Raw genomic sequence first — 18,554 nt, 5'->3', positions numbered from 1 at the left:
AATAACTCTTGAGCTACTGAAAATTATGTGAATATTTTCTTCCTCGCCCTAAAATCCAAATGTAAAAATGTGAAGCATGGCAATGTAGGATTAATATTGAATTTTGTTTTTGCTTTATTTGCCGTGTTCGTGAATGGTCGTTCAGTAAAATTCAATACCGGAAAGAACGTGTTAATTTAATTGCTAATCTTGGAAACTTTAATTCAACAAGAAAACTATCAAGTCAAGGTCCACTTGACTAACGATGTCCGGGGCTTTCAGCTGCATCCCGGTCTTCGTCAGCGGAGTTGACTCAGCTGACACGGGTCTGGCTTTGGGTCTGTTGTTTTTACTCAGGCAGTCTTTGGACGCACTGGGGAGGGGGGGGGTCCATCATTGATGACGTCTCTGGTGATTTGGAAGATGTTGCAGCCGAAACTTGATAAACACTGCGTTGTTTTTTTAAATCAGTTTTAACATATGTTTACAAATGCGTAGCTCGTATTATAAGCCTAAAAATGGCACAAACTGCACATATACCAAATTAAAAGGTGGGTTTATTGTTAATTTAACGGCTCTAAACAAAGCGGCTTGTTAGCCTCTATTAACGTTAGCCTGTTTAGAAAGACTCGAGCTGTAGTTAGCGACTAGCTACCAAACCGCTCTGGAAATTTTGTTATTTTGAGATTGACTTAGGTCTACGACTGTATTATTTACCCGATACGACTTAATTTAAAATGGTTTCTAGTTCAGTCGGTGCTGTGGACAAATTCGTCTTATAGCAATTTACAAAGCAAGCACGTTGTATCAGTAAATTAAAAAGTTTTAACGTCGGCGAGCCAGTGCTCACCATTGTAACACGGTAACAGTGTATAGTTGCAGTGTAACAGTGAGTTTAGCCAATATTGGTAGACAAAGACTGGGAGTGGGATTATTTCTAGAAATTTATATTTAATTGATAAGTGCTTCTTGGCCTACAGGTTGCTTAGTGAATTAAAGTTTGGATGCCAAGACTTCTTAAAGAAGTCTTGAGCCATGTTCTCGGGGTGTTAGTACGTAAGGCCGAAATTTGTTATTTTAGTGAACGGCGTTTGGCAGTAGTTTTTCTCCATACAGTTTCAGCCGAACGGATAAGGTGGAGATAGGTAACGTAGGTGACATGAGATTACATGCAAGATAAGTCGGTGGCAGCACCTTTTAAAGTAGCCAAGTAATGCTAGCTAGCACACAAATAACATGGAGAGTATCGTTTTTACCTTGACGTTATGCCATGTTCTTCACTTGTTGTACTCAATTATCACTGAAAATACAGTAAATTCAGTAGATTGGTCTCTAATTCTTGCTCCAGTGGACATTAGGAACTCTTGTATCTGCCGCAGTGGCTGTTAGATCTGTCACACTTACAAGCCACAGACAAAATGTATCAGCATTAATTGGTCAACCGTGCTATAATGTTTGATTAGACTTGTTATGTAAGTCGGAGCCGAATTTGGAACTGATCTGGATCTGACTTCTCAGCTTCAGGTCAGATTAAAGCAGCCTCTGCAGGCCCAGCCATGCCTCAGAAACTCCAGAAGAGCGCCCAGACAGCACACTACATCGAGCTGGGAGGTTATCAGTACTGGCCTGTGCTGGTGCCCCGAGGTATCAGGCTGTACACCTACGAACAGATCCCAGTGTTTCTAAGAGAGAACCCTTACATCACAGATGGATACAGAGCCTACCTGCCCTCCAGACTGTGCATCAAAAGGTGAAAAGCTTCACTAACTAGTGACTTTCTTAATGAATTAGTGACTTTATTATTTATCTTGTCATACTTTATTATTCCCCAAAGGAGAACTTCCGTTTTCTCTTGCCCACTCCTAAGGGAAGTCAAAGTGCAGAGTCAACTGTTGTGATCAGCTAAGGGATTTTCAAATCAGCTGTTCCTTGCATATTCCACGCAGTGCTTCACTGCGTTATTAAAATTTAGATCAGCACTTTCATTCCCCCCCGAACCACAGTAAAACTGCAGAACACTGTTGATTTGATAATACAATAGAAGAGGAAGATGATTTCCTTACAACAGTTTTCTTTGTTTGGGTTCCTCTGTTGTACTAGTTTGCTTTCTTTATAAATACTTCCTAAAAGAGATTGATACACTCAAAGATGGGGTTTCCATTTGCCTTCTTAAGAACAATAGTTAACAACTGATAAAGTCAGCGACTTAGTTGGATTTTGATTGTGAAGCAACAGAAGTTTGTCAATTTTAGAAGCTAATTACACTGAATTTTATTCTTGATCCGTGACAGAGCAGAGGGATTGACTTTCTGCACGTTAGCACAGCGTGGAGATGTTTGGATTTAAATACTGTGGACTTTGCGGCTGAGATTGCTGAGATTGCTGATCTCAGTCTGTGGTAAAAGATGAGTTTCGGAAAAGGAGAACTGACGTATTTTATCTGATTTTTAACAGTTGTAAATTCTCTGTGCAGCCTCTTCATTATGTCCAATGAGACGGTGAATATCTGGAGCCACCTGTTGGGCTTCCTGCTCTTCTTCTGTCTCGGGGTGTACAACATGGCCTCAGTGCTGCCGGCCTTCGGTGCCTCCAGAGAGGATTACGTCATCTACTCCATTGGGCTCTTCTGCTTCCAGGTACAGGACTGAGTTTTCCAGTTTACTTCAGCCATGACGGTGGTTAGAATGTCATGTCACGTCCTCCGTTTCGCCGGGTTGGCGGTTGTAAAACCTATTAGATTACTTGGCTGATATTTCATTAAGGTTGTGCTGTGGTTAAGATTAAAGCTGGCATACATTTATTGTTAATTAATGACTCTGTATGGTGGACTATTATGAATACAAAAACCCGCACAGTAATTGTTCCTGTACTTAGTCAGCCATTCTCAAATGTTGATAAACTTGTTGGGTAAGATCTGTGCCCCTAATTATGCCAATTAATAAAGTCTGTTGAATATAGAGACAAGAAAACGGCAGTGACTGAGCCACTGGTGTCAGTATCATGTCGATACTTGAGTTTTTCACAGTGTTGCAGTGGATTCTGCAAATTAAGAGGCAGATTCAACAAGACTTTTCCTCTTTGATGTGATTTAAAAAAAACGTATTGAATACCTCTCATTTATAAAAAAAAAAAAAAAAAAAAAAAGGAGAAAAAAAAAGAAGGATTAATGGCAAAGGATATTTCAGGTCTGTTTCTGTCATCTTCACATTTAACCAGGTTTACTTAATGTTATGTTTATTTTATGTTGTGTTGTCCGTTCCAGGCTCAGTTACAACAAGGTGTCTCCTTGTGTTGAGCAATGTGGTGATTTCAAATTAGCCAGATATCTTGTGAAACAGTTGTGTGGCGTTACCTTTATCTGAGAGGTTACAGAATAACAGCAAACCTTGCTCGAAATATTGGCAGATAATCTTAGCAAATTAAAAATAAACATGGCCTGACAACCAGAGTCCTCACGTCCAATGATCTTGCTTTGCATATCACATCCTCTGCTGCCGTAATGCCTGACTGTCTCCTTGTTGTCTAACGTGGATGTTACATTACTCAGGTGTGTATGCTGTGTTCGGTGGGTTACCACCTGTTCTGCTGTCATCGCTCAGAGAAGACCAGCCGCCGCTGGATGGCGCTGGATTATGCCGGTGTCTCCATCGGCATCCTGGGCTGCTATGTCCCCGGAGTCTTCTACACGTTCTACTGTAATAATGTAAGTTCATCTCCAGCCTGCAGTTCACTTCTGTGATTCGTCAGCCTCCAATATTTGCACGCTAATCTAGTTTTCTTTTTTATTTCATCTTTATGTTGACAGTTAATCAGATAATTCACCAGCTACTTCACCCCTCAACGCTAAAACTCAGGAAAGATAAACTTTGTTGATCCCACACAGGGAAATACAAGTGTCACAGCAGCGGAAGTACAACAGCAGGAGTACAGTATAATGTAGACGAGTAATTAAAATATTCTAATAAGCAAACGGTTAACCCGCGTACCACATAACCACAACGTCCCCGGTTTGATCCCAGCCAGGGGCCCTTGTTGCATGTCATACCCGTCTCTCTTGTCTCTTGTCTCCTATCAAATAAGAGCAAAAGAGCCAAAAAAAAACATCTCAGAAGACACAAAATGGAGCATGAAAAAATTAGAAATCAAAGGTACTAAACACTACATACACATGTATATAACTATACTACAAAGCCTATTAAGACAAAAATAGTCAGAAATAAAATGATACGAGGAAGTTGAAATAAATAATTAAATATAGAACCTGCTCTTGACGGAGTCAAATTGGATAGCAGATGTCTTGTGTCTACATAATATCAGTATTTGCTCGAAGGTTAGTGCTGTCTATTGAACAAAATGTCAGATTCTACTGAGCAAAAAATTGCCTGATTAAGACTTCACACTAGTGAAAGTCGCACTGTTTCTTGCTGTCAGTACATTTGCAAAAATGATTAAATTTACTCAGGGATTCAACAGAAAAAGCATTAGGCTTTAAATTCATAAGCAAGGTCAGAGTTAAACACCCCTGATGGATTAGTCACAAGCTTTGTCATACAAACCTTATTTTTTTTATTTGCTTCTTTTCCCTACCTCCAAAATCTCAGGAAAAACTATCAGGCTGCTCTGACTGTGTCATTGTTCACCACGAATGATTTTTTTTGATATCTTTCAATACTAATGCAAAAACGGTCCCCGGGTTTTGGTACTAGCATCAAATAATATGTTTTTAAAATGCCTTTACTTTGAGAAATATAAACGTTATTCTACATAACCCCTTTCTTCAGTTTAACAAAATAGCCAAGTCCTCAAATGTCAGTCTGTGTAAATACATCCAGACGTAACAGATATTTTCCTTCATAAAATGGTGCAAAACCGACAAACTTCTGCAACTTCTTCTCTTATCACATGGTCCCCCTGCTTCCCCTCATAATCAGACTGAATACAGCCTGACACGGTATTTTCTTGAGCCAATTTCTCGTTGAAAGGGGGGATGTTTTGTTATAATTTGCCTCGTGTAAACAACAGTGGTTACAGTATCCCTCCTGCCAGTGTAATTTTTTTTTTTTTTTTTTTTAAGTCAACATGGAAGCTGTGATATCAGTTGCTTGCTCTTTCCGATGATAATTACTTTTCAGACTGCGATTTCCTAGGGCAAGAGTAAACTTTAAATGAAAAAATTACAATATAAATTGGGAATGATCTGATCGGAAAATGATATTTTGGTACTTCAGTCTTGACTGGTACCAAAAAATTCAGTGAGATTGGATACCCAGCACTATTTGCTGCTCATATCAGTGGCGATCAGGGAATTGAGGCTTATTTTACTGTTACACCTACTGCAGTTAGATGCATATTATAGATAATGTAAATATGGTCATGTGTGAGAGCATTTCACATCTAACCATCTAACCACAGTCTTCCCCGGAGACTTTTTAGCTCAACATCCTCGGCCTTTGAGAAGCAGTAATTGAATAAAACTGAAGTGGAGCTCACAGTCTGGCTCTGCTGATTGACTCATTGTTCCTGGTGAACAAGCGACACGACACCTTCGCCGCGCTCGCCGTTTGGAAAACAGCTTCTGATGACACAAGCCAGTTTCAGCTCCTTATTCCAGCCGCCCACCACCATGTTTTTTTTCTCTTCCGTTTTTTTTTTTTGTACTCCTGAAGTGTTTGGCTGTGCTCCTTACTGTTCGCTTTCCCCCGCATATTGGAAGCGGCGGGTTAATTTGCCCCCAGAATGCAGCTGAAATCTGCTCCAGCCCAAACCAGATGGCTGCGTTCACGGAGCGGTCCGTCACTCCTGTTCCCCACCATATGACGTTCGCAAGTCTGGGAGCCGTCTCAGCGAAGAGGCCCCCCCCCCCGTCCTTGCCAAGACTGGGGCTCCGCTTCTGGGTGGCTCCACTCCTGTGGCAAGCCAAGTCAAAGAAAAACTGATTTTTATATTTAGCCAGTCAAACTCTTGTCTCGTCGGAGTGTTTTAGAAATGTAGCTTTGGAGGAGAGAACACGGTGTTTGTTAAAAAATTTGGCTGGAGCCGAGCGGGGCCTTGTTCCTGGTGCAAATTTATTCACTGTGAAATTCAGCAGGACTCACCACATGAGGACGTGTGACTGGACGGAGGCCTAAATCCACACTAATGGACAGAAGGGACTGAGACAAGGCTGTCCAGACTTTACACAGTTACTTATAGAAGTTTAAATATCGAAGGCAGATCTGAGGACTCGCTGCAGGTTTGCTTCATATTTTGATGTATATGATAACAACAGAAACAGTAGTAGGGTTTTTTTTATTTATTTAAAAAAATTTTTTTGGCATAGATCTACACTGTTTTTTCGAGGAAGTTTTTTTTATATCATCATATGCCTATGCAAGTAAAATAAACACCTACATGAAATGGCCTAAGGCGTAAATTAAAAAGAGAGACAGAGAGAGAGACAGACAAATTTAAAGGAATCTTTAAGCTATTTGAATCACAGAAAGCAGCCCAGGGTTGCAAAAAACCATTATTTTGATTCATGATTATTTGAAGATATAGTGAAAAATGTTCATCACCAGTTCCCAAAAGCCAAAGATATAAAATTTCCTATGATATAAAACTGAGAAAGAGCAAAATCTCACATTTGGCATTTTTTCTGGATAAATGGAGAAATTACTTTCTGACAATGGATTCATTGACAAATGGTTTGAGCACTTAAAAAAAAAGAAGCTGAAATCAATATTCTGTGCAGAGGAGAAAAGCACCGAAGTAATGACATGTATTTTAAAACACAAGGTGTTCATGAGTAGATTGCAGAGTCAAAAAAAAAATGCCATGATTGTGTAAATCCCAAGGTTTTAAAAACCGAGTGTTAAATTCAACCAATGGAAGTCTTATTTTTCTAATCATGTAATAGTGGCTTTCTTTGTGCTGCACGTTCACTCACAAGTTTTTTTCTTTATTTCCTCCCGCAGCCTGTTTCTACTTTGAACGTGTTCATTGGCTGTTTCGTGTATTCTGACCATGGTAACTGTTGTACTGTATTAAACTACGACGTAATATATAAAACCGTCACACAGTAGCCTACCGTGGTGAGTGAAGCTACGCTAAACTATGGGACACTCAATAAAGAAAATGGTCTTTAATGATAAATAGTACAATGTTGGATAAAATACTTTTTACCTGCCTTTTTATTTGATTGTTTAGAATAATAAATCATTCCCTCCTCTATCTCCTTCACTCTTTTTTTCTATCCAGTTTTCTTCACCTCCTTCCTCTCCACTCTTCCTACAGGGATTAAAGCAAAAAAAAAAAAAAAAAAAAATTCTCCTGATTGATTTTTTTAAATTTATTTATTTAAAAAAAAAAAAAAAAAAAATTTCCCCCCTCAGACCAATTCGTATTCCCCACCTACAATTTGTAAAACATTCCCCCTAGACGCCTGCTGAACAAATAGCAGGTCGAATATGTTTGATCAAAAAGGATGCATTGTATCTGTAGATGGCATGGAAGTCTACATCCAAGTAGACTGCATGCCTACAAATCAGCCACCTATCACCTGCTGGTACGGTTCCGAAGTCACCTAACCCCACCCCCCCAGGTCCGACCCTGGGTTACCGCCCGGCTTTAAAAGACGTTTGTGGCGATGTTGTGGATTCACTTGACGCTTGCTAGTGTCTGGTCGAGTTTTGCGCAGCAGTTTTCACTAAAACTAGGCGAGCAAGGGGTTAGTTGTGGAAGAGGAGTGATACGAAGCTGCTATAGCGAGCAGCCAGCCCCCTCTGTTGGCCAAAACGAGCGCAACGGCAGACGTCTGCCCGTCTGCTCTGCTGCTTGGTCTTTCTTTCCCGTCTGTTTTCAATCCATAGTTAAAAACTGGGAAATTCTCTGGGACAGGCCAACAAAAAACGGGGACTCTCCCCGGAAAACGGGGACATCTGGTCACCGTCTTTTAGTTTGACTGACACAGTGTAGGTGTGTGTGTTTAGATTATTTTGTGTTTCACTCCAGCAACTGTTTGAGTGTGCTTTTCAAGAACTCGTTAAAACTCTTAAATTGAGCCTGCAGGAACCCGCAAGATGTAGCTGGTGTGAGTTGACCCTTCGACCTTCCTGTCCCTGCAGTACTGGCGGCAGGTGTACCTGGTGACGGTCCTGGCCATGATCCTGGCCGTCTTTTTCGCTCAGATCCACCCCCATTACCTCAGCAAGCAGTGGAAGCAGCTGCGCTCGCTCATCTTCTGCTCGGTGGCCGGGTACGGCCTCGTCCCCACCGTCCACTGGATCTGCATCACAGGAGGCTTCTCCTCCGAACTCGTCCAGGTGAGCACCGCCCGCCTTGCCACAATATACCAGTAACTTACTGTTGATTGGTCTCTAAAAAATAAGCAACTCTTGCCAACATTTCAACTCACCATTTTTCTGGAGTAATTGTCTTTATGTTATTTAACCTGGTAGCTCATTCAGCAGGGCTGAGAGTCATCGCTTGACGTTGTGGATGTTTTGTCAGTTTTGTCCACACACTGGTTAAATAAATATTTCTTTCCTTCAGGCTTTTGTTCCTCGTGTCCTGGGGATGTACTTCATCGCAGCATTAGCTCTCATTTTCTACGTTTCTAAAGTTCCTGAACGCTACTTCCCAGGTGAGACGGCCGTTTGATTTCCTCTGCTGTTCAGAGCGACTTTTTTCTCAGTCACTCCGTTCTTCGCTCGTAATTTTGGGATGATCGGGACTGTTTGGAACAACTTATTGCTCCATAGTTGATCTGAAATGATCAATATTAAATCAACTAGTGACATTTTTGGAGGGAAATCTAAAACAGCTTTGAGCTTGTTAAGCAATGTTAAAGATTTTGTTTCAAGTCACTCGAAATCTAAGTTTCAAGCATAAACATCTCCCTCTTGTCACATCTGAAACATTTTTAGTGTTGCAAGGTTTGTGTGCGGATCATGTGAAGGATGATGTAGCGCAAGTCTTGAATTCAGTTATGAAATCTAAGTCTGTATAAGTAAAATTTTACAAAAGATAAATGTTAAAGAACCCTTTTCAAACTGCCTGTACATACAGTACTGTATTACATTATATTCCAAATCACAAATGATCTTTCGGTCTGTGTCGGGACTTTGCAGCCAAATTAAAACTGTCAGCCTCTGGTTTTATTTGCTCCTCCTGTGGTGTTGCTGCAGGTCAGCTGAACTACCTGGGCTCCAGTCACCAGGTGTGGCACATGCTGCTGGTGCTGATGTTTTACTGGTGGCACCAGTCGTCAGGCTTCATCATGGCGTACAGGCACAGCCAGCCCTGCCCCGACGCCCCCCAGCACGCCTAGGATGCTGCCAAGCACCCTGGGAGTCCCGACGCTTTGAAACGGTAAGCAGCAGCTCCACCATCACTGCACTCAACTTAGTAGCTATGAGGAGATATTTTACAGTGTAGCTTTCATCAGGCTTTACTGTTTATCAAGTACTCAGGGACAAACCGTCTAAATATTATAGTTACCTCCAGTATAGTGTGAAATCGGGCTGGAAGGTGGAAGCGCAACTATTGTCATTCAGCGATCACAGTGACTGAATGAGAGCATGAGCCTCCAGTCGTTGTCTGGGCTGTGTAGATTGAAATAAGAGCGATTAAAACTGAGAGGTTTCAAACCATCAGTTTGGGTAAAGTCACTGTGGAAATGTCAGAAACTAACATGGAGATGAATGTAAAATGTAATAAAAAAGAACAGAATTCACTCTACAATTATGCTTAAATGTTTTGTTTCGTCTAAGAGCCACAGCGGCTGTGGATTTAAAACTTTTTATAACTCTGATTTAAAGTTCACATTTAGAGTTTGAAGATGTGAAATACTGTTCAATCGGGCGTCACTTTCTTTGGCCACAGCAGCGGAACCAGCTGTTAGGATTAATGTTGGAATTATTTCAGTATCAGCGCCGATACGAGCTTCTGTAAAACCCTTTTTATCATTTCACAAATGAAGCCAGAAGATGAGTTTCTTAAGCAGTTGTATGAGCTCTTTGCCTAAATAAAACGTAGCGTACGAAGATTTAAATCAGGAACTATCTGGTCAAAGCTTCGATAAACAAGACGACTAATCTGACCCGACATTCATTCACTTCCAACACATACCTGACCGTTCTCCTTAAATGCTCTGCCTTACAGACACAGCTTAATTACCAAAGTAGTACTGAAGCGCAACACCTGCCCCCTTGTAATGTTTTTAATTGTTGATTCTCTCGTGGTTTGAGCCAGTTGTTCCCTCTCTTCAGGTTGGTGAGTGGCTGCGGCGTATCAGTTCAATCCATCCCAGTGTTTCCACAGATGGACACGTTCTTACCTGTGAGTCTCTGTGAGAAGGGGGGGGGGGCTGCGAACAGGAAGCAGACCTGCGACCTCCAGGATGTGAAGAGCGACATGTGTCGAGTTCATATTTTTCAAGATAAAACGGGACCTGTGAGTGATTGTAACAAGTCACAGCGGCTAAAACAGTTTGTTTCCAGGTTGTCGCCGATAAAACACTGAAACTCTGCAGTCAAAGTACAGAATCCGGACGCTGTTGCGCTGCGTTCAAATTTACGTCGGTTTAAAACCAGTTAAGGCTCAACAACTGTGCTTTTTCTGCATTTGTCTGCTTTTCACAGACAAAGGTACAAAAAGCGAGATTCAGGGTTGGCAGGTTTAGTCAAGTAGCATTTTCTTGTTTTGTTTTGTTTATAGGAGATCCCACATATTTCTGTAAGTGCCTGTAAATAAAAACATCATGTAGCTCTTGATAAATTAAATTAACTCCCAGAATGCCCAGGTCCCGATTGTATAACATTTTTTTTTTTTAAACTGATTTTTAAAGGTTTGTAAACCAGTGCTTCTTAATCTGAGAAGTGTTTCCCCCAAGAAATCAGTTTTGAATTCAGTTCCATTATAATTTTAAAACAGCGTTTTCTTTGATAATTAGGCTTAACAGCCTTTAAGCTTCCTTCAGTAATGAATCACACAAAATGTCCTTAAAGGGGAAAATGAAATGTTTTAGCAGTTACACTAAAAGAATGGGTGGATGTGAGTGAGCAGATCAGTTTTTAGGTTGTTGTGAGCTTAAATGGTTGAGATATGTTGAGTTTAACTCGACCCAAATCATTTCTACTGGATTTGTTTTATTCCCGAACTATTAAAATCTGTTTGTAGCAGCCTCATAGTGAAACCGTGAGGTACTTTCTTAATGAGAACAAGCAAAAACTGATCAGTGTCTTTCACTTTCATTATTAAGACAGAAAAACCAAAGACTCAGAAAAGCTCAACATTTTGTCTTCATCGGTTTCCTACATTTAGGTTTTTTTCATTTTGTCCTGAAGTGCGAACAGTGTTGATGTCTCTGTTTTCTTCCCGCTGAGTGAGACAAACAACAGATTGTTTTAGTCCCAGGACGCTGAAATGTCGTACTTTGAATACAGGTACTACAAAGACTCGTGATCTGGAGAAATGCGAGTAACTGACGCTTCAGAATTGAATGTTTTTTCTATGTTCTTTTGTGTTGGGCCACGTCGCCTCTATGTTCACTAGCGGAATCTTTTCTGTCTGAGAACATTTTAAGTACAGTTCGATTAATAGAAAAAAAGAAGAACTGTACTGAATCCACAGTCACCTGACAGATAAAACTGCTGTTCCGTTGGAAATTCTCGCCCTCACATCTCCAGCCCTGACCAGCCACAGTAGAGTCGAGTGGACAGTTTTTCTTTTTTTGGGTGTCAAGGATCAGCTCAGCTAATGTAAACTAATACACATGTCTACACTACTCAGCAGTTTGTACAAAGAGTGTGTTAATTCCTTGTACACTAAAAGACACACATACGCAACCAGAAAGCAGAGAAATTATATTCTACAGACGCCACATTGTGCAGACATTTCAGGGTTTTTTTTTTTGGTGTATTAGTTCTGAAGCTGGGAGGAAACCGACCTCGTAGGTCTATTTGTACTTTGATTGTATGAAATGATACGAGGTGTGCGATGTCGGGAAACGAAAAAACCTGGGAAACAAACTTCTGCCAATTTCAAATTTCAATTGTTTTGAGCATTTATTGTGTTTCCTTTCAAGGATTTTCCACATCCTGTTTCGTCTCGTGATGTACCGTCACCATGAACAACCGTCAACTTCTTTTTTTTTTTTTTTTTTAACAACAGAAAGAGCCGCTCCATTTCGAGAGTTTCCCTCATCACTGTGCTCAAAAATCAATCGATGTATTCTGCATGTGGGCATTTTGAAGTCTACGAACTGTCAAGTTAAAATTAGTTTGAAATCGGGACAGTTTTGTTTTTAAAGATTCAAGCACTGATTTCACATTTTAAAAACCTATATCTGTACGCGTTGCAGTTTGTATTGCAACTGCACTTTTTCTCTGTACTGTGCAGCCGTTATCTACTGTAGATTCATATGACTTCACTCTGTGTTAAAATAGTTACGACATTAGACTTTGTTTTTGAAAAGTGCTTTTTCTGCCTGAACCGATGAGAATCTTCCGCTCAAGGTCAACTCAAAAAGTGTTTTCAGTCATAATAACAAGTACGTTTTCTCCAGCTTATTTAGGGTGATGTGCAATGTTAAAGGTCAACTTATTTTGTGTGTGTGTGTGTGTGTGTGTGTGTGTGTGTGTGTGAAATGGTTTCATTCTGCAATGCAAGGCATCCATGTTGGGGAAAAAAGCCAACGTAGCTAAACTGCTCGAAAATTTTTGTAAAGAGTCTTAATGCTTAAAACATGAATGCATATCACATTAGCATTACTATTTGTCGTCATTTAATAACCATTGGTGTCCGGTTGGATGTTTGCCGTCTCCTTTTGGAATGAAAGTCCTGTGTTTTCTGTGCGATATTTAATGTTTTTAAGGTTTAGACCGAGACAAATGTTCTCTGGGGTTCATTATGAATCCGCTCTGTGCTGTCTGTAAAGATTTCTCTAAATAATTGTCTTTGATAAGCTCTTGTGTGTCTGAGACTCACTTTGTAGCAGCGAAAATTTTGTATCTTGACTTTTCATACCTGAGCCATCAAAACGTCTGAATTTGACTCTAAATAAAATGAACCGTGTGCTGTTTAAAAAGTGTAAAACCCCATTTGTTTTAAATTCCACTTTATAGCATCCACCTCAAGCTGCACTGAGATGAATCTTATTTATTGCATCAAACAGCAGGATAGCATGATAAATACAAGATTTACCCTGGTGAGAAAAAAAAAAGAAAAAAAGATGGAAAGTACTTGTATCAAATGGTTCCACTGGTGAAAACACAGCAACCTGCAGGTTCAATTCAAACAAATGTGCCGATGGTTGTGTAGGTAAATGCAGTGCTTAAGGCCGTCGATGTAGAGCACACAGAGCTAGTTCATGGAAGAATGAAAAGTGCAATCATGAAGACAGATGACCTGAATGTTACATCACAGATTTCTCAGTCGATCCTAAATGTTTTGTTTTTTTCCCCTTTATGAAAATGCCAATTTACCTCATTCTGCAGAGGAGAGACCTCCGTTAAAAGAGTAAGTCTGCTGATATTCCACATTTTTTTTCCGTCAACAAATCCCATGAAAAGGCCAAAACCATTAACATATTGATCTTACTAACAATTATTTCGTTGCATCCAAGGCATCATGAAAGGATTTGACTCCACTGTCCAAAAAACCGCCCCACATATCCCGTCCTGCTGCTGGAGATACTCACGAGAGCAACAAATGTGGCTTAATCCGCCACTGAATACAGTCCCTACCAGATGCACCATTTCCTCCCGCTGGAGTAATGTTGGCTAAAAATCACAGTTCCCAGCTGTTTTAGGAGATTACCGAGCCTTTTTTCGAAATAAAACTACATATTAGTGAGTTGTTTATAATTTGACATTTTGGGGGAAAAAGGACTTTCTTGCTCAGACTTACATGAGAAGATTGATACCACTCTCACATATGTACTTTTAATATGAAGCTAGAGCCAGAAGCCAGTCCAGCGTAGCATAAAGACTGGAGATAGGGGGAGACAGCGAGCCTGACCCGGTCTGAAAATAAAATTAAAAGAAGTCCACCTAACAAAACCTAGGTATGATAGGGGTACCTACCTTTTCAACTAACTCTCAGCAAGAAAGCGAATAAGCATATTTCACAAAAAAGGTCAAGCTGTGAGCCACAGACTGGGTAGTGAAGTCAGTAAGTGTCGAGAGACGGCCTAACACATTAACGTAACTTTGTTGTCTTTGGTCTTTTTAAGGGTATTTGTTGACAGAAACAAAATATATAGAATACCACCGGCCTTGTCCTTTAACTGACGGTGCAATACCCATTTATCCTTACGAAATCTGATGTTTGCAGCACTTACATTGCTGAGAAAATAGCAGTAGAGCTTGAGAGTTTCTATAGCGGTCAGAGTTCTTAAAACACAAACCTAGACTAGTGATCTAATGTGGATTTATGTTTTATTTCTTCCTTATTACTAACAGAATGTGATGAGTTGTAACTTAATAAAAAATTAACAGTACTTACATACAAGTTTACTGCTAAAAAAAAAAAAACAGTTAAGAGCCTAAATTTAAACTTGTCTCAATTAACAGATCAAAGTTTTTAAGGAAGTACAATAAATCGATCCCTTCTAGTATTCCAGGTGTAATGCAACACAAGTCAAGTCTACTGTGAAATTATGCATAGAGAGAGGTCTAATGAGGATAAAACAAAGTGGTTAAGGTCATCTCTCAAATGATTCCGACACCAAAGGCCGACGCCGACCAACTGTGTCGTATTTTCCGAGGTACTGTGCAGCAAGGCAGAGCCGAGCTCAGGTAAGGCTTTCTGGTGCTAAAAAAAAAACAAAACCATATTGGTAGATCAGAAGGCAGGCGATAACAAGCTTTTTGCAGCGAGTCAAGCGGTCAAACGTTGCGCTTATAATCACAGTTTGATTTTTTTTTTGAGTGGACTTTCTGTCTCTTCCGGTTCAAACGTCTTTGTAAGCATTAAGATTCAGCATAAAAGGCCTCTCAGCAAACAGGTACAGCTGAAAGATATGTGGAAACATCACTCACACTCCACAGGATTTAGGTTTTTGTTATTGAAACCGAGAGCTGTAACAAAATGTTCTCAAAAAAAAAAAAAGAAGCGTTAGGACATCATTAGCTTGTGTTTCCATGACTGGTTTAAAATGATCCCAAACCAAAAAAGCTCAGGGTTTATTTAACAGCAAATGGCAGAGTGGGAAGACGCAAGAGAAGTCACTGTTTCGAGGGAAAGGGTGCAGCTCCGAACGGGTCGAGCTCCACCGGCTGTGAGGGCGCCGGCTGCTGCTGAGGTCCACTGTGGATTACCAGTTCTGTGAAGGGCACCGCCCCAAAATCATCCATGATTCGGCCTTCTCCAAGAGCACTGTGAAAAGAACCCGTCCAGGACTTGCCATTGGCTGTGCCCATGTCACCCTTACTGTCGCCGAGGCCTTGAAACTGGCTGTTCCGGCATCCATCCTGAGGGTGGAAAGGTTTGGCGCCGAACGGGTCTAAAAGGGCTTCGTCTACTGGCAGAGAATCTCCTTTGTCTTTCCCTTCAGCCATGGTTACATCAACACTGATGTTCTCTTTAGAGTCAGAGGTGCTAAGGAACTCGTTGCTGCTCTGCGAGTCTCTCCGGCCGACCTTCTTGTGTCTACGGACTCGCTCAGGTGTGCGGTAAGTCGGCTTGTTGGTCTTGCGCCCCCCAGTGGGCGTGCCGTGGTGCCGTTTGCCGTTGCTGCCGCCCGCTGTGGCCTCTTGCTTGGTTTTCCTCTGGCGCGAGGACAGCTTCTGGAGGCTGCGCTGCTTCAGCCTCTGTTGCTGAGGACTCGCCGACTCCTCAGCAGACGGCCGAAAGAGATCGTCTGCGCTTCTAGAGGTGATGGGAGGCGGCGCGGTGGGGCCCGGCTGGAAGGGAGAGAAGCCAAAGATGTCAATGCCCTCGGGGGAAACGGGTGGCGTTTGACCCATGGGAACATCACTGCCACTCTTTCCAGACTTGGAGAGGTTCCGGTTGAATGGCGCTTTGGTAAAAACATCGAAGTCATCTGTAGCTTGCTGCTCGTGGCTCACTTGCCTGAAAGGCGCTTTGGCAAAGATGTCCGTGCTCTCTGGGGGTCTGACCGGCGAGGATCCTCCAAGGAAGGGAACAGCACCGAAAACATCCACAGCTTCCACAGATTCCACAGCTGGGGCAGCTCTTGCTCCGCTGGGCGACTCGGGAGGGGTGACCAGCGTCATGGCAGAATCTCCTTGAGGATTCCTCCTGGCAGCAGCAGAAGCCACTTTACCAGCCGGAGCTTTCTTTGAGCGACTCTTGACTCTGCTGGGGTCATAGTCAGAGTCAGAGCTGTGCTTGTCATAATCCTCCTCGCCCTCTTCCTCAGAGTCCATAAGCAGAGGCCTCTGCCCTAGATTCTCTGGCTCAGTGTCTTCACCGTGCTCACTGTTCAGTGCCTCGTCCTCCTCTGGCTCTTCGTCCTCGCTGCTTTTCGGTGAAGGAGGGTCAGACTCAAAGTCACTGTCGGACTCTTCTCCTGGTCTACAGTTACTCTTTCTGCCGGATTTGTGCTCCTTGGCTGCTGGCGGCTGCAGATCTTCAGCAGCGGTTGAGATGGGGGCCGGTACGCTGACTTCCTCATGGGTCTGCTCAGTCTTTATCACATTGGTACCTGCAAAAAAACCACACACGAGTATGAGAGTTAAAGACGTTGCCAGTTTTCTTGTATTCGTAATAGACTGGATTTACTGGAATTTGCATTTCAGGTTTTGACCTCAGACCATTGCAGATGTTTTTGATTTTGGATTATGAAAGTTTTAAATAAAAAGGATGCGTGAGAAGGAGAATCTCGACGCCAGAAGGCTTCATTGGCTTCTTTGACTTATGTAAGATGTGGCATTACTGAAATCAGGATTACTTGGCTTCCATTTCGATTTCTCCAAGTCCACAAATACAAATCCCAACAGTTTGTCTAATAATGAAGCAGAAGGAGCAACGAAGAAGAATCACAAAACTCAATATGGTCTAAAAGCTGCTCTGACTTCTCTACTCTGACCCTGCAGTAAGAAGTGCAGGCTTACAGGGCGAAGAAATAAGATGCCTGGCTTTTCAAGATTCACAAAATTGCTTTTAAATTCAAATCTCTTGGTAAAACGATTTAAGCTGTCAGTCACTTCCTTCAGACTTAAAAAAACAAAGCTTTGTTCTGTAATTACCACTCCTCCTGCATTTCTATAAATTCTTACACATATTTGGCATTTGATGAAAAATTTCTGCCTTTATTTCCAAGAGATCTGCATAATGGTAACTTAGAAATTAGTCTAATTAGCAAGTGGATAGTCTCCAATTATATTGAAAATAAATTGTGCCGTGCACAATGAGCCAATTTATTGTTCCCTACTCGTGGAAGTTCTACATTAGAAAACAGAGAAAGGACCCCTGCTGTGAACACGAAAATGGAAACCTCTCCATGTCTTGAGCCATCCAAACTGGCAGGACGTGATGACAGATTAGCCAAGAGCTTTGTCGTTGACGCATGAAACAAGGCAGCAAGAAAAGATAAAAAGTCCCTGGAATAAAATATAATTACCCGTGCAACCCAACTGGACCCAGATGATAACTTTTAATCACGTTCACCTCTCTAGACTCGGGCGAAATCACAGAACAATAGAAACATCTTTAATCGTGAGAGAAGATGTCAGACAGACACACAGATTTGTTGGGGGGATTACACGCCGCATCTGATCTCTTAAACATACAAATAAAGGGGGAAAACTTGCGTGTGATTGTTCACTTGTCTCAGGGAAGATGAAATCCGTTAGAAAACGTCTGACAGCGGGGCAGAGGCTTAGAGAGGCCTCTTCTCTCACGGCACATCTATTCCTGGACCCAGATTGATTTGATGAAGGATGCTGAGGAGCCAACATTTACCAGACTGGGTGACCCTGAACCAGAAGCTTACTGAAAACAAATAGACCGCACATTGTACCAAGTAAAAACCAGTCTTGTTCAGAGCAAACTGGGGATGATGGCGTTGACTGCCTAAAACACTGGGAGGACAAAGCTCCCAGTAAGGCTCAAAAATATTGAATTACACAAGTCCTTAAAAAAAAATCAGCCCACATATCTGGGTAATGTTTAAGTCATTAATCAAGCAGTAAATGCAAAATGTCCCCTGCTTCTAGCTTCCCTACGGTGAGAACTTCCCGTCTTTCGTTTTTATATCATTGTAATCACATTTTTGTGTGAGCCGGACCATCAAAACAAAACAAGCTATTTGAAGATATCACTTCAGGGGCTTTTATTTTGTGTATAACACTTTTCCTAATCACAACCACATCGAGTGCAGATTAGAGGTTTGAGTCCCACAAAGTGCTCCCTCTGTTCTGCTTCAGACGCTACAAGGGAGAATCTCATTCCCACAATTTTATTCCAGCAACTCCGTCGCCACATAAGTAACTTTCCAGATTTGAGGTTAACGTCTTTCCACTTTTGACACAGAGGAGGATTCATCGTGTCTTCGAGGAGGAATATTTAAGTGTTAAAGGACGATGTGTAAAACTGAAGATGGCCTCGGTCACTTTAAGTAAAAATACTGG

At 41.6% G+C, this 18,554-nt stretch overlaps 2 protein-coding genes across 4 annotated transcripts in view; one reads left to right on the top strand and one right to left on the bottom strand.

Moving 5' to 3' along the window:
* The first annotated feature begins 309 nt into the window (after positions 1 to 309).
* On the top strand, positions 310 to 13,033 carry paqr3a (progestin and adipoQ receptor family member IIIa). Of its 3 annotated transcripts, none has more exons than XR_005709571.1 (9): positions 310 to 530; positions 1,498 to 1,729; positions 2,453 to 2,615; positions 3,527 to 3,682; positions 8,082 to 8,279; positions 8,509 to 8,599; positions 9,144 to 9,327; positions 10,227 to 10,296; positions 12,044 to 12,115. XR_005709571.1 is itself a non-coding variant. In XM_040155909.1 (8 exons), the coding sequence occupies exons 1-7, from the start codon at positions 470 to 472 to the stop codon at positions 9,284 to 9,286; spliced, it is 1,044 nt and encodes a 347-aa protein (XP_040011843.1). In that variant the 5' UTR covers positions 310 to 469; the 3' UTR covers positions 9,287 to 9,327; positions 10,227 to 13,033. The 3 variants fall into 3 exon arrangements, 1 of the variants encoding a protein (XP_040011843.1); XR_005709570.1 differs by having other exon boundaries at positions 10,227 to 10,410; XM_040155909.1 differs by having other exon boundaries at positions 10,227 to 13,033.
* Positions 13,034 to 13,086: 53 nt separating this feature from the next.
* Positions 13,087 to 18,554, bottom strand: part of bmp2k (BMP2 inducible kinase) — a 50,556-nt gene continuing 45,088 nt past the window's right edge. Inside the window, exon 16 of the mRNA XM_040155908.1 lies at positions 13,087 to 16,627. Coding sequence (XP_040011842.1) covers positions 15,186 to 16,627 — 1,442 coding nt within the window. The 3' untranslated portion in view covers positions 13,087 to 15,185. The remainder of the gene's footprint in view (positions 16,628 to 18,554) is intronic.

This window comes from Xiphias gladius, chromosome 19 (assembly GCF_016859285.1).
Source record: "Xiphias gladius isolate SHS-SW01 ecotype Sanya breed wild chromosome 19, ASM1685928v1, whole genome shotgun sequence".
NCBI lineage: Eukaryota > Metazoa > Chordata > Actinopteri > Istiophoriformes > Xiphiidae > Xiphias > Xiphias gladius.
The sequence above is the reverse complement of the archived record's forward strand: the minus strand, read 5'-3'. Positions and strand labels throughout refer to the sequence as shown.

Bases quoted from the DNA above. Each gene is read 5' to 3' on its own strand.
- paqr3a (XM_040155909.1), top strand. From the start codon at position 470: ATGCGTAGCTCGTATTATAAGCCTAAAAATGGCACAAACTGCACATAT. The intron at 531-1,497 runs GTGGGTTTATTG...CTGACTTCTCAG, and splicing joins CACATATACCAAATTAAAAG to CTTCAGGTCAGATTAAAGCA. The intron at 8,280-8,508 runs GTGAGCACCGCC...TCTTTCCTTCAG, and splicing joins TCTCCTCCGAACTCGTCCAG to GCTTTTGTTCCTCGTGTCCT.